Raw genomic sequence first — 12,098 nt, 5'->3', positions numbered from 1 at the left:
CCATTCTGAAGGAAATCAGCTCTGAGTGCTCAGTGGAAGGACAGATCCTGAAGCTGAGGCTCCAAGACTTTGGCCACCTCAGGAGAAGAGAAGACTCCCTGGAAAAGACCCTGATGTTGGGGAAGATGGAGGGCGCAAGGAGAAGGGGACGACAGAGGACGAGATGGTGGGACAGTGTTCTCGAAGTGACCAGCATGAGTTTGACCAAACTGCGGGAGGCAGTGGAAGACAGGAGAGTCGGTCACGATTGGACCTAAAGGTCAGGGGCCCCTTTACCTTTACTAAGTGTGATGGACCAATGTGCTAAGTTGGTTTAAGGCGGCTTCCCACACCCCTCTTCAAACCAAACCTGGTAATTACAATTATAAGGGACCCTTAAGGCAACAGGCCATTGATTGGGGAAAGCTTTGCAGGCAGAATGTCCCAGGATTCGAATTTAGGGCCCCCAAAACGAAAATATGTCTAGGAAAACAGAATCACTGCTATCCAGAGGAGGAAAAACCCTGGCTGGATGAATCAATGGAAAGGACCCCTGGACGGTTAAGTCCAGTCCAAGGCGACTATGGGGTTGCGGCGCTCATCTCGCTTTCAAGCCGAGGGAGCCGGCGTTTGTCCACAGACGGCTTTCCGGTTTGTGCGTACCAATCTGTCAACTCCAGTTTCTCCCTCCCTCCCTTCGTAAGTGTATGCATATATTTATACAGTGATACCCTGGGTTACGTATTTAATTCGTTCTGGAGGTCTGTTCTTAACCTGAAACTCTTCTTAACCTGAAGCACCACTTTAGCTAATGGGGCCTCCCGCTGCTGCCGTGCCGCCAGAGCACGATTTCTGTTCTCATCCTGAAGCAAAGTTCTTAACCTGAAGCACTATTTCTGGGTTAGTGGAGTGTGTAACCTGAAGCGTATGTAATCCGAGGTACCACTGTATATGGAATTGCTTTTACGTTAACACTAATCGTTTCGAACCGTTTCCTTATTCCGGATGTTTTCACTGCGAAAGTCCTTTGAGATCTTCCAGTGGGGAGAGATTCGCAATAAATAAACCTTTCTGGTGTGGGCGGTCGTAAGTCCTCCTGACTGAGATAGCTCAGTTGGTACACGGTGAGACTTTTAATCTCACGGCTGCGAGTTCGAGTCCCGCGTTGGGCAAAAGGCTCCCTACATTGCAGGGCGTTGGACCACAATTCTATGATACTTCCAAGATTCCCCAGGATTCTGTAGAAGAAATTCAGAACAGCTGGATGAAACATTAGAAATCTCCAATTGGGTGTTCTCTGTGTTGGGTACAAGATAGTGGAAAAGCTGTTTGAAACCCCTAATCTTTACCTTTGGAATGAAGAACATAGACAAGACCTATTTGGAGAATTTTTTATTGCTCTTTTCATTACTCCCCACCCGTCTCCAGATAAATCTTATATAAATAATACAAACCAACAGCATGTCCAAAACACTGGCGACACAAACAAGAATAAGTTAACAATAAATAAGAGGACTGGGTTTTAAACACACACACACATATTTAGAACCACAAAACAGGTTGGGGTTTTTTGACAGGTGTTCCGAGAACAGGGGGACATAGAATCATAGAGTTGGAAGAGACCACAAGGGCCATCGAGTCCAACACATGATCAAACTCATCTCTCTCTCACACACACCCCGCAAGACCCTGCTTTTGACATATACACCCCCAAAGAACTCCAGAATTACTAGTTATCCTCTACATTTAATACCACCCCCTTATAAATAAAGTTCTTTGCTTGCTGCATTAAAGTGCTTGTAACCTGTAATGGTGTTTCGCTGACACTGCGATGCCCCATTGGTTGGGTTTTTAGGGGACCAACCCTGATTGATTGGTTGGGACGGACTTTTGAGATAAGAGGTCTTTGGTTGGGACAGGGCTTTGTGAAAAGAGACCCCGGTTGGGACGGGCTTTTGATAAAAGTGGTCCGTGGTTGCCTAGGACAGACTTTCGAGAAAAGGTGGCCTAGATAGGTCCTTGATCCCTGATTGGTTGGGAAGGGCTTTCGGGAAAACAGGTCCCTGACTGGTTGCGATGGTCTTTTAGGAAATGAAGTCCCTGATGGGTTGGGACGGGCTTTTGATAAAAGAGGTCCCCGGTTGGTTAGGACAGACCTTTGAGAAAAGATGGCCTAGAGAAGTCCTTGATCCCTGAGTGGTTGGGAAGGGCTTTCGGGGAAAACGTCCCTGATTGGTTGGGAAGGGCTTTCGGGGAAAACGTCCCTGATTGGTTGGGGTGATCTTTTAGGAAATGAAGTCCCCGATGGGTTGGGATGGGCTTTTGATAAAAGAAGTCCCTGGTGGGTTAAGACCGACTTTTGAGAAAAGATGGCCTAGATAAGACAGGTCCTTGATCCCTGATTGGTTGGGAAGGGCTTTTGGGATAATAGGTCCCTGATTGGTTGGGATGATCTTTTAGCAAATGAAGTCCCTGATGGGTTGGGATGGGCTTTTGATAAAAGAAGTCCCTGGTGGGTTAAGACAGACTTTTGAGGGAAAATGACCTAGTAGTAAAAAGGAGCTGCCAATTGCACAATGCACTGGCAAGAAGGAGGCGATGTTCAGCACGCACACATCCTCCCGAAAAGTGCTGTTTTGCACCAGAGATGGGCTGTTCCGATTGTCCCCTTGCTCCGGACAGACAGGACGCCGCTTCCCGCAGAGCCCATCGCTCTGCCCTTGCTGGGCTGCTACGCACAATGGCAACGTGTGACGATCATGTCGTCGAAGAGCTGCGTCACCACCTTCCCGTCGCTGGCGTAGTGCATGAGGACCATGGGTTCGTAGGCGGCGGGGACGCAACAGGGGGCCGGCGTCTCCCCAGACAGGCTATGGAGCCTGGCCTTGATTTGGGCGTGCATGCTGGCCGGCTTGTAGTTGTGGGGGCACGAGCCCTCACAGAACCCCATGGAGTAGCTGCTGGGCGCCAGCACCCAGTCGGACCACCCGATGTCAGCGAAGGAGACCTTGAGCGAACGGAGGCAGCATTTGGTGTCTCCTTTGCCGCACTCCTCGTCCAGCTGCCTCCGCTTCCGGGCCTGCCTGCGCCCCTGCGTCTCGATGTCCAGTGGGAGCCACTCTCTCCCGTCCAGGACGGAGGAAGCCACATCCGTGGGAAACTCCAGACCCAAATGGAGCCTCGGGTCGGGCCCGGCTAGCCACTGCCCCACGGCGTCTCCGAGGCTGAGGACAGGTGTGGTTCTCGAGACCACCTGGGAGGCCAGGAGCGTGGCAGTTCCTCCATCCCCGCCGGTGAGTCTGTAGATGTTGACGCGAGCCAACCTGGTCGAGTTGAGCTGGGAGATGCTGGGGACGTGCGAGAACTTCTTGGACAGAGACAGCTCAGCCCGAAAGACATGGAGGTCCCGGCTGAGCGCTGCTGTCCTGGAGACTTCCAGACCATATAGGGGCCTGAGTGGGTCGCTGTTGACCCCTGGACCTGCAGCCAATCCATGGTCCAGAAGCTTAACTGTGGAGAGAATGAAGAGAGGAAGACGTTAGGAGCAAGCCAGCAATAAATCACACAGAGTAGGCCATGTTAACTCTTTATTAGCAAGAACACAATCTTTTTTTTATTATTGATTTCTGATACGCACAATACAATAATACACAAAGATACAAAACACAAAGATATAAAAGAAACACTCTACAAAAGAAAACCACAAAAAATAATATACCGTATTTTTTGCTCTATAAGACTCACTTTTTCCTTCCTAAAAAGTAAGGGGAAATGTGTGTGCGTCTTATGGAGTGAATGCAGGCTGCGCAGCTATCCCAGAAGCCAGAACAGCAAGAGGGATTGCTGCTTTCGCTGCGCAGCGATCCCTCTTGCTGTTCTGGCTTCTGAGATTCAGAATATTTTTTCTTTGTTTTCCTCCTCCAAAAAATAGGTGCGTCTTGTGGTCTGGTGCGTCTTATAGAGCGAAAAATACGGCAGATGAAATTACATTCCCACCACCCATGCTTCGCTCCCCTCCACCACACCCCAATTTCTGTTTTCTATTATGTTAAATCATTGCATTGCATTTCTTATCTGATTTTCTTTCATATTCCATTTGCACATCATTCTTCTTATACATTCTATAGTCTTAATCTATACATATCAACATATTATTTTGTGAACAGTGTTTATATAATCTTCAAAGCATTTCCATTGCAATCCTAACTTTTGATTTGACTAGCAAGAACACAGTCTGCACAGAAAATCTAATTTTTTTGAAGAACGGAAGTCCTTTTCAGATTATTTGAAGAAAAATTACAGCAGGAAGAATCTGCGACTAGGTTTTGAGCTATGAGCAGCAGAAAGAATGAGAGGCTATTGTGTTACGATTATGATTTTTTAAAAGAGAGTGAAGATGCAGCAAAATTGGAGAGGGGTAAGGAAAACATCTCGGAAGCCGAAAATAGAAAAGAAATCTCTTTTTTAAATGCATTTGGAATTTTCTGTGTAAATTTTTCAAAATTTAATAAAAATATTATTAAAAAGCAAGAGAGAGAGAGAGAGAAAACGACAGTCAAATAAACCACAATCAGGATTCGAATAGCAGGCAATGGAAGGAGAATAAATAAATTACAGTAATATAAGTCACAATGCAGTATAAAATAAATGGCAGTTGCGGCAGCTTGTAAAGTCATACAATAGGAGCATCACAGCTGGGAAATCGAAACGTAAGGAATTAGGAGATTGAAAGTGAACTGAACGACGTCAAATTTTGTGTAAAAAGCTTTATGGATGCAATGAAGCTTACCTTTCGCTCTCAAGGTATGAACAGTTTTTGCTGCCGGCGGCAAGGTCTGGTTCGCTCTGAGTTGTGCCAGCATCTCCCGGTAGGCCAGGTGAGCCTCTCGCAGCTCACCTTGACCCAAAGCCCCTCGGACGCTGGGAGGTTTCTCCATCTCAAGCCGATCCAGGATGCTTTGTTTGACAGCCTCCAGTTGCGGGTGGGTGGCTTGGGGGCCGTGGGGTCGCAGGTCAACCACTCCGGACAGGAGAGACTGAAGGAACAGCAACCAGAGGCTGGAGGCAAGGCGAGAGGCTCCGGGCATCGTGGTTGGAAGTCGGAGACTTCGGAGGTGGCAAATTTCTCCTGCGAGCTGTGCTTGCCTGGCCCAGACCTTTGGTTTTATACCCGAGGCGAAGTTAAGTCACCAATGACGTGGAGGTACTGTAAACAGAGAAAAGGAAAAGGGAAAAAAAAAAAAAAGATTTTAACAGTCGGCTGCGTGTGTTTTTTTCTTCCTTGGAGCAGACAGGTTTATAATAAGTCAAAGATGCTTGGGGTAGGTGGGGCCAAAGGGCAGGTCTTCTGTCCTCTGCGGCAGTGCCCAACCGGACAGCGATTTTGGGGAAGCCGCAAAGCGGCAACAGAGCGCGGCAGCAGCAACGGTTGCATTTCCCCAGGGAGGTTGTGGACTCTTCTTCCTTGTGGGTTTTTCAGCAGAGGTCGGATGGTCATCTGCCGTGGGTGCTTGAGCCGAGATTCCTGCATTGCCGGGGTTGGGCTGGATGACCCTTGGGTGTACCACGCCACTCTAGTTCTATGATTTCCATCTGTGGTTTCCAGGTACTGGGTCTCAGAGGCGTACTCTCGGCTCAAGGATCCAGGACAGATGACCGTCCGACCTCTGCTGGAAAAGCTCCAAGGGAGACCGTTCCACTGTCGAGCAGCTCCTACCACCAGAAAGTTCTTCTTCATGGAAACGATGCCTTATGAGGAACGGCTAAGGGAGCTGGGCATGTTTAGCCTGGAGAAGAGGAGGTTAAGGGGTGATATGATAGCCATGTTCAAATATATAAAAGGATGTCACATAGAGGAGGGAGAAAGGTTGTTTTCTGCTGCTCCAGAGAAGCGGACACGGAGCAATGGATCCAAACTACAAGAAAGAAGATTCCACCTAAACATTAGGAAGAACTTCCTGACAGTAAGAGCTGTTCGACAGTGGAATTTGCTGCCAAGGAGTGTGGTGGAGTCTCCTCTTTTGGAGGTCTTCAAGCAGAGGCTTGACAACCATATGTCAGGAGTGCTCTGATGGTGTTTCCTGCTTGGCAGGGGGTTGGACTCGATGGCCCTTGGGGTCTCTTCCAACTCTATGATTCTATGATATTTAGCTGGAACCTCCTTTCTTGTAACTTGAAGCCGTGGGTTCGAGTCCTACCCTCCAGAGCTCAGGCTTGCAAAGTGACGGGTTAATAATAATAATAATAATTTATTATTTATACCCCCACCCATCTGCCTGGGCTTCCCCAGCCACTCTGGGCGGCTTCCAACAAACTATTAAAATACAGCAATGCATCAAACATTAAAAGCTTCCCTAAACAGGGCTGCCTTCAGATGTCTTCTAAAAGTCTGGTAGTTGTTGTTCTCTTTGACATCTGGTGGGAGGGCGTTCCACAGGGAGGGCGCCACCACCGAGAAGGCCCTCTGTCTGGTTCCCTGTAACTTGGCTTCTCGCAGCGAGGGAACCGCCAGAAGGCCCTCGGCGCTGGACCTCTAGAGTTCAAATCGGGCTTTCAGCCTGATCCAGGAAGGCTCTCTTTGCGAGTTCACTCCTTCTCCAAATGAGCCTTTGGCTTTTGCCTTCCTGGAAACTGGTCTGAACATAAAACATCAGCCAGAGGAGGGTTCCAATCCGCCTCCAAACATGGCCATTTTGTATGTCCAACTAAGGCAAAAGACGAGGATGTGGGGGCGGGGGGGGTCACCTGTGGCCCCCTCCATATGTGTATGGCCTCAGCTGAATCGGTCAAGAATGGTCAGGAACGATAGGAGAGCCTACCAACATTACACTGCTGGGGTTGGACTAAATGACCCCTGGGTCCCTTCCAACTCTGCAAACACATGATTCTGATGTTCCCTTCCTTTGATGTGAGGCTTCCTTTCAGAACCCCCGGCGCAAACCGGATTGCACCCTCTCCAAAGAAGCTGGAACGTCAAGTGTTTTTTTGGGGGGAATCCGGGCATCCTTTTTCCATCCAAATATTTTTGCGGTGATTCGGCGCCTTCCATTATTGGGTCAGTCGGTGGTGAGCTTTCGTGAAGAGCCTTCGTTCCGAAAATGCCGGCCGGGCGATTTACAAGGCAGCGGAAGCCATAAAACAGGCCCCGGTGATCCGTGTGGAATGAACCCGTCCAAACATTGGAGACGCGAGGGATGTTGATTCACGAGGGCGTCATTGCCGCTGCATCCCATACGCCTCCCCTTCGCCCATCACCAGTGGACCTGCAACCCAAAAACCCTTCCCTGGAGGGAAACAAGACTCTCACAATCATTTCACAACCTCCCCTCCGGGGCTAGGAACAAATTCCTCACCATATTTGAGAAGCCGCGAGCCAATTCTGTTGGGAAACCTTCGCTGAAAGCATGGCTTTGGAGCTGTTTGGTAATGTTTCGCCTCTGTGAGACCAGAGGGCTGTTCCTTATAGGGTGGGGATTAGCTTTATGGGGGGCTGGGGGGCTGGTTTGGGGGGAGCGGGGCCTCACAGGCATGGCCCAGGTCTCCAAATCATGGTTGGGTTTTTTTAATGACAGAATCCTAGAGTTGGAAGAGACCACAAGGGCCATCGAGTTCAACCCCCTGCCAAGCAGGAAACACCATCAGAGCACTCCTGACATATGGTTGTCAAGCCTCTGCTTAAAGACCTCCAAAGTAGGAGACTCCACCACACTCCTTGGCAGCAAATTCCACTGTCAAACAGCTCTTACTGTCGGGAAGTTCTTCCTAATGTTTAGGTGGAATCTTCTTTCTTGTAGTTTGGATCCATTGCTCCGTGTCCGCTTCTCTGGAGCAGCAGAAAACAACCTTTCTCCCTCCTCTATGTGACATCCTTTTATATATTTGAACATGGCTATCATATCACCCCTTAACCTCCTCTTCTCCAGGCTAAACATGCCCAGCTCCCTTAGCCGTTCCTCATAAGGCATCGTTTCCAGGCCTTTGACCATTTTGGTTGCCCTCCTCTGGACACGTTCCAGTTTGTCAGTGTCCTTCTTGAACTGTGGTGCCCAGAACTGGACACAGTACTCCAGGTGAGGTCTGACCAGAGCAGAATACAGTGGCACTATTACTTCCCTTGATCTAGATGCTGTACTCCTATTGATGCAGCCCAGAATTGCATTGGCTTTTTTAGCTGCCGCGTCACACTGTTGGCTCATGTCAAGTTTGTGGTCAACCAAGACTCCTAGATCCTTTTCACATGTACTGCTCTCAAGTCAGGTGTCACCCATCTTGTATTTGTGCCTCTCATTTTTTTTGCCCAAGTGCAAACTGATTTAGAGGGGGGAAACTGTTCAAGCAACTGATTTAGAGGGGGGAAACTGAATTGGTTTCTCTCAGCCGTCCGTGGAGAATTGAAGCTTCTAAGACGTTCGTTGTGCAAAGTGGAAGCTTTTCTCGGGAGACTGCAGCCTTCCCACAAACAAAGCATGTCATTTCAGGGTCCCCTAAAAGGGCAGTGAAAACAGCCCGGGAGGTCTCAGCGAGACGCCCAAAAAGCGTTGAGATTCCACAGCAGAAGAATTCATCGAGGCTGCTTCCAGGCAAAAGTCAGCTCCATAGAGATTCTTTCCATTCCAGAAATCCATCGTCATCATTGATGGAGCCGAGCGGAGGACCAAAAGGCCAGTTTTGACCTGGATCCCACCCAACCACGGAGGAGTTGATGAACCCACTTCTCTAGTTGGCAAGGCCAAAAACAAAACATTTATATATGGGAGTAGTTACAGGTGGCGCTGTGGGTTAAACCACAGAGCCTAGGACTTGCCGATCAGAAGGTCGGCGGTTCGAATCCCCACGACGGGGTGAGCACCCGTTGCTCGGTCCCTGCTCCTGCCAACCTAGCAGTTCGAAAGCACACCAGTGCAAGTAGATAAATAGGTACCGCTCCGGCGGGAAGGTAAACGGCGTTTCCGTGCGCTGCTCTGGTTCGCCAGAAGCAGCTTAGTCCTGCTGGCCACATGACCCGGAAGCTGTACGCCGGCTCCCTCGGCCAATAAAGCGAGATGAGCGCCGCAACCCCAGAGTCGGTCGCGACTGGACCTAATGGTCAGGGGTCCCTTTACCTTATTGGATTCAGACTTCCTCCCCCAGCACCAGCCTCCATTTGTCTAGGTACTGGACTCTCCTTCCTTCAAAGTTTTTAAGCAGAAGTCAGATGGCCCCCTGTCATGGATGCTTTAGCTGAGATTCCTACATTGCAGGGGGTTGGACTAGATGACCCTTGGCTCCCAACTCTTAAGATTCTATGATTCTATGGTTTTCCCCATTGATGAGTGCCCAGGTACTCTGCAGATGGGCAGAGGCACGCTTTCTCTCTCCTAATTATGACCGTAAACCACTTTTTGCATCAAAAAAAAAATGGAAGTGGGGGAATTTATAGTATTATTATGAATATTTGGGCTGCATCTGATTGTGATGCCAGTAAATGCATTTATGTATAAACGTAGATAAAATCAATTAGAAGATTGTTTTAAGCACATCTGCACCGTTTACAAACGCAAACAAGCAACTTATTCCCCCCTTGCTTTAAGAAAATAAAAAAAACTTCAACTCCCAGCAGACCTTGCGGCCACCCCCTTTCCTTTCGCTTGGGAAGCGAGCGCAAGGCCCCACGGGAGTCGTAGTCCCCGCGCCCTCCCCTTCCGGCTTCCCGTCGCCATGGCGACCGCGCGCCTCCGAACACGTGGAGCTCGACCAGCCCGCCCTTGGTCTCCTGGCGGCGGGCGTGGCGTGGAAATCGAGGCCCAGGCTTCGGCGGGGCGTGCTAGGCCGCACCCCGCTATAAAAGCCACCTGGCGGGGGGGCAGGTCTTCCTCTCCCTGGAAGCCATGAAGCGGGTGGCGGCTGCGGGGCTGGCGCTCTGCCTCTGGCTCCTCTGGGGCCGGTTCTCCCCGGGGGGCGCGGGGGCGCGCGTCTACCTGGGCAGCTGGGCGGTGCGCGTCCCCGCGGGGGCCCAGGTGGCGCAGCGCCTGGCGCGCAGGCATGGGATGTTGTACCTGGGACAGGTGAGGGGGGCTTGCATCTACCTGGGCAAGGGGAGCAGCAGCAGCCATCCTTCTCCCCCATGAAATAGGGTGGGGGGAATAATAATAATAATAATAATAATAATAATAATAATAATAATAATGGCTGCTCTCCTTCTCCCCCATGAAATAGGGTGGGGAGAATAATAATAATAATAATAATAATAATAATAATAATAATAATAATAATAATAATGGCTGCTCTCCTTCTCCCCCATGAAATAGGGTGGTGAGAATAATAATAATAATAATAATAATAATAATAATAATAATAATAATAATGGCTGCTCTCCTTCTCCCCCATGAAATAGGGTGGGGAGAATAATAATAATAATAATAATAATAATAATAATAATAATAATAATAATAATGGCTGCTCTCCTTCTCCCCCATGAAATAGGGTGGGGAGGAGAATAATAATAATAATAATAATAATAATAATAATAATGGCTGCTCTCCTTCTCCCCCATGAAATAGGGTGGGGAGGAGAATAATAATAATAATAATAATAATAATAATAATAATAATAATAATAATGGCTGCTCTCCTTCTCCCCCATGAAATAGGGTGGGGAGGAGAATAATAATAATAATAATAATAATAATAATAATAATAATAATGGCTGCTCTCCTTCTCTCCCATGAAATAGGGTGGGGAGGAGAATAATAATAATAATAATAATAATAATAATAATAATAATAATAATAATAATGGCTGCTCTCCTTCTCCCCCATGAAATAGGGTGGGGAGAATAATAATAATAATAATAATAATAATAATAATAATAATAATAATAATAATAATGGCTGCTCTCCTTCTCCCCCATGAAATAGGGTGGGGAGAATAATAATAATAATAATAATAATAATAATAATAATAATAATAATGGCTGCTCTCCTTCTCCCCCATGAAATAGGGTGGGGAGGAGAATAATAATAATAATAATAATAATAATAATAATAATAATAATAATAATAATAATGGCTGCTCTCCTTCTCCCCCATGAAATAGGGTGGGGAGGAGAATAATAATAATAATAATAATAATAATAATAATAATAATAATAATGGCTGCTCTCCTTCTCCCCCATGAAATAGGGTGGGGAGGAGAATAATAATAATAATAATAATAATAATAATAATAATAATAATAATAATGGCTGCTCTCCTTCTCCCCCATGAAATAGGGTGGGGAGAATAATAATAATAATAATAATAATAATGGCTGCTCTCCTTCTCCCCCATGAAATAGGGTGGGGAGAATAATAATAATAATAATAATAATAATAATGGCTGCTCTCCTTCTCCCCCATGAAATAGGGTGGTGAGAATAATAATAATAATAATAATAATAATAATAATGGCTGCTCTCCTTCTCCCCCATGAAATAGGGTGGGGAGGAGAATAATAATAACAACAACAACAACAACAACAACAACAACAATTAATAATAATAATAATAATAATAATAATAGTCCCTGCTTATTTAACTTATATGCAGAATCCATCATGCGAAAGGCTGGGCTGGATGAATCCTAAACCGGAATTAAGATTGCTGGAAGAAATATACCAACAAACTCAGATATGCAGATGACGCAACCTTGATGGCAGAAAGTGAAGAGGAATTAAAGAACCTCTTAATGAGGGTGAAAGAGGAGAGCGCAAAATATGGTCTGAAGCTCAACATCAAAAAAACGAAGATCATGGCCACTGGTCCCATCACCTCCTGGCAAATAGATGGGGAAGAAATGGAGGCAGTGAGAGATTTTACTTTCTTGGGCTCCATGATCACTGCAGATGGTGACAGCAGCCACAAAATTAAAAGACGCCTGCTTCTTGGGAGAAAAGCGATGACAAACCTAGACAGCATCTTAAAAAGCAGAGACATCACCTTCCCACCAAAGGTCCGTATAGTTCAAGCTATGGTTTTCCCAGTAGTGATGTATGGAAGTGAGAGCTGGACCATAAAGAAGGCTGATCGCCGAAGAATGGATGCTTTTGAATTCTGGTGCTGGAGGAGACTCTTGAGAGTCCCATGGACTACGAGAAGATCCAACCT

General features: G+C 47.2%; 2 protein-coding genes and 1 long non-coding RNA gene across 4 annotated transcripts in view; 2 read left to right on the top strand and 1 right to left on the bottom strand.

Annotated features, from left to right (window-relative positions):
• Positions 1-2,218: 2,218 nt before the first annotated feature.
• GDF15 (growth differentiation factor 15) overlaps positions 2,219-12,098 on the bottom strand; it is a 10,249-nt gene continuing 369 nt past the window's right edge. The window contains exons 1-3 of one of the 2 annotated variants that reach the window (XM_082206612.1): positions 6,798-7,261; positions 4,769-5,185; positions 2,219-3,489 (exon numbers count right to left, since the gene is read on the bottom strand). In XM_082206612.1, coding sequence (XP_082062738.1) covers positions 2,711-3,489; positions 4,769-5,066 — 1,077 coding nt within the window. In that variant the 5' untranslated portion in view covers positions 5,067-5,185; positions 6,798-7,261 and the 3' untranslated portion in view covers positions 2,219-2,710. Of the gene's footprint in view, positions 3,490-4,768; positions 5,186-6,797; positions 7,262-12,098 lie in introns of those variants that run through there. The other variant, XM_082206613.1, reaches the window with a different exon arrangement.
• Positions 7,583-12,098, top strand: part of LOC309523104 — a 101,441-nt gene continuing 96,925 nt past the window's right edge. Inside the window, exon 1 of the long non-coding RNA XR_014215252.1 lies at positions 7,583-8,179. This is a non-coding gene — a long non-coding RNA (uncharacterized lncRNA). The remainder of the gene's footprint in view (positions 8,180-12,098) is intronic.
• Positions 9,670-12,098, top strand: part of LOC309522784 (proprotein convertase subtilisin/kexin type 4-like) — a 25,474-nt gene continuing 23,045 nt past the window's right edge. The window contains exon 1 of the mRNA XM_082206342.1: positions 9,670-10,022. Coding sequence (XP_082062468.1) covers positions 9,846-10,022 — 177 coding nt within the window. The 5' untranslated portion in view covers positions 9,670-9,845. The remainder of the gene's footprint in view (positions 10,023-12,098) is intronic.

Source organism: Podarcis vaucheri, assembly GCF_965113315.1.
Source record: "Podarcis vaucheri genome assembly, chromosome: 18".
In the NCBI taxonomy this organism is placed as follows: domain Eukaryota; kingdom Metazoa; phylum Chordata; class Lepidosauria; order Squamata; family Lacertidae; genus Podarcis; species Podarcis vaucheri.
The sequence above is the reverse complement of the archived record's forward strand: the minus strand, read 5'-3'. Positions and strand labels throughout refer to the sequence as shown.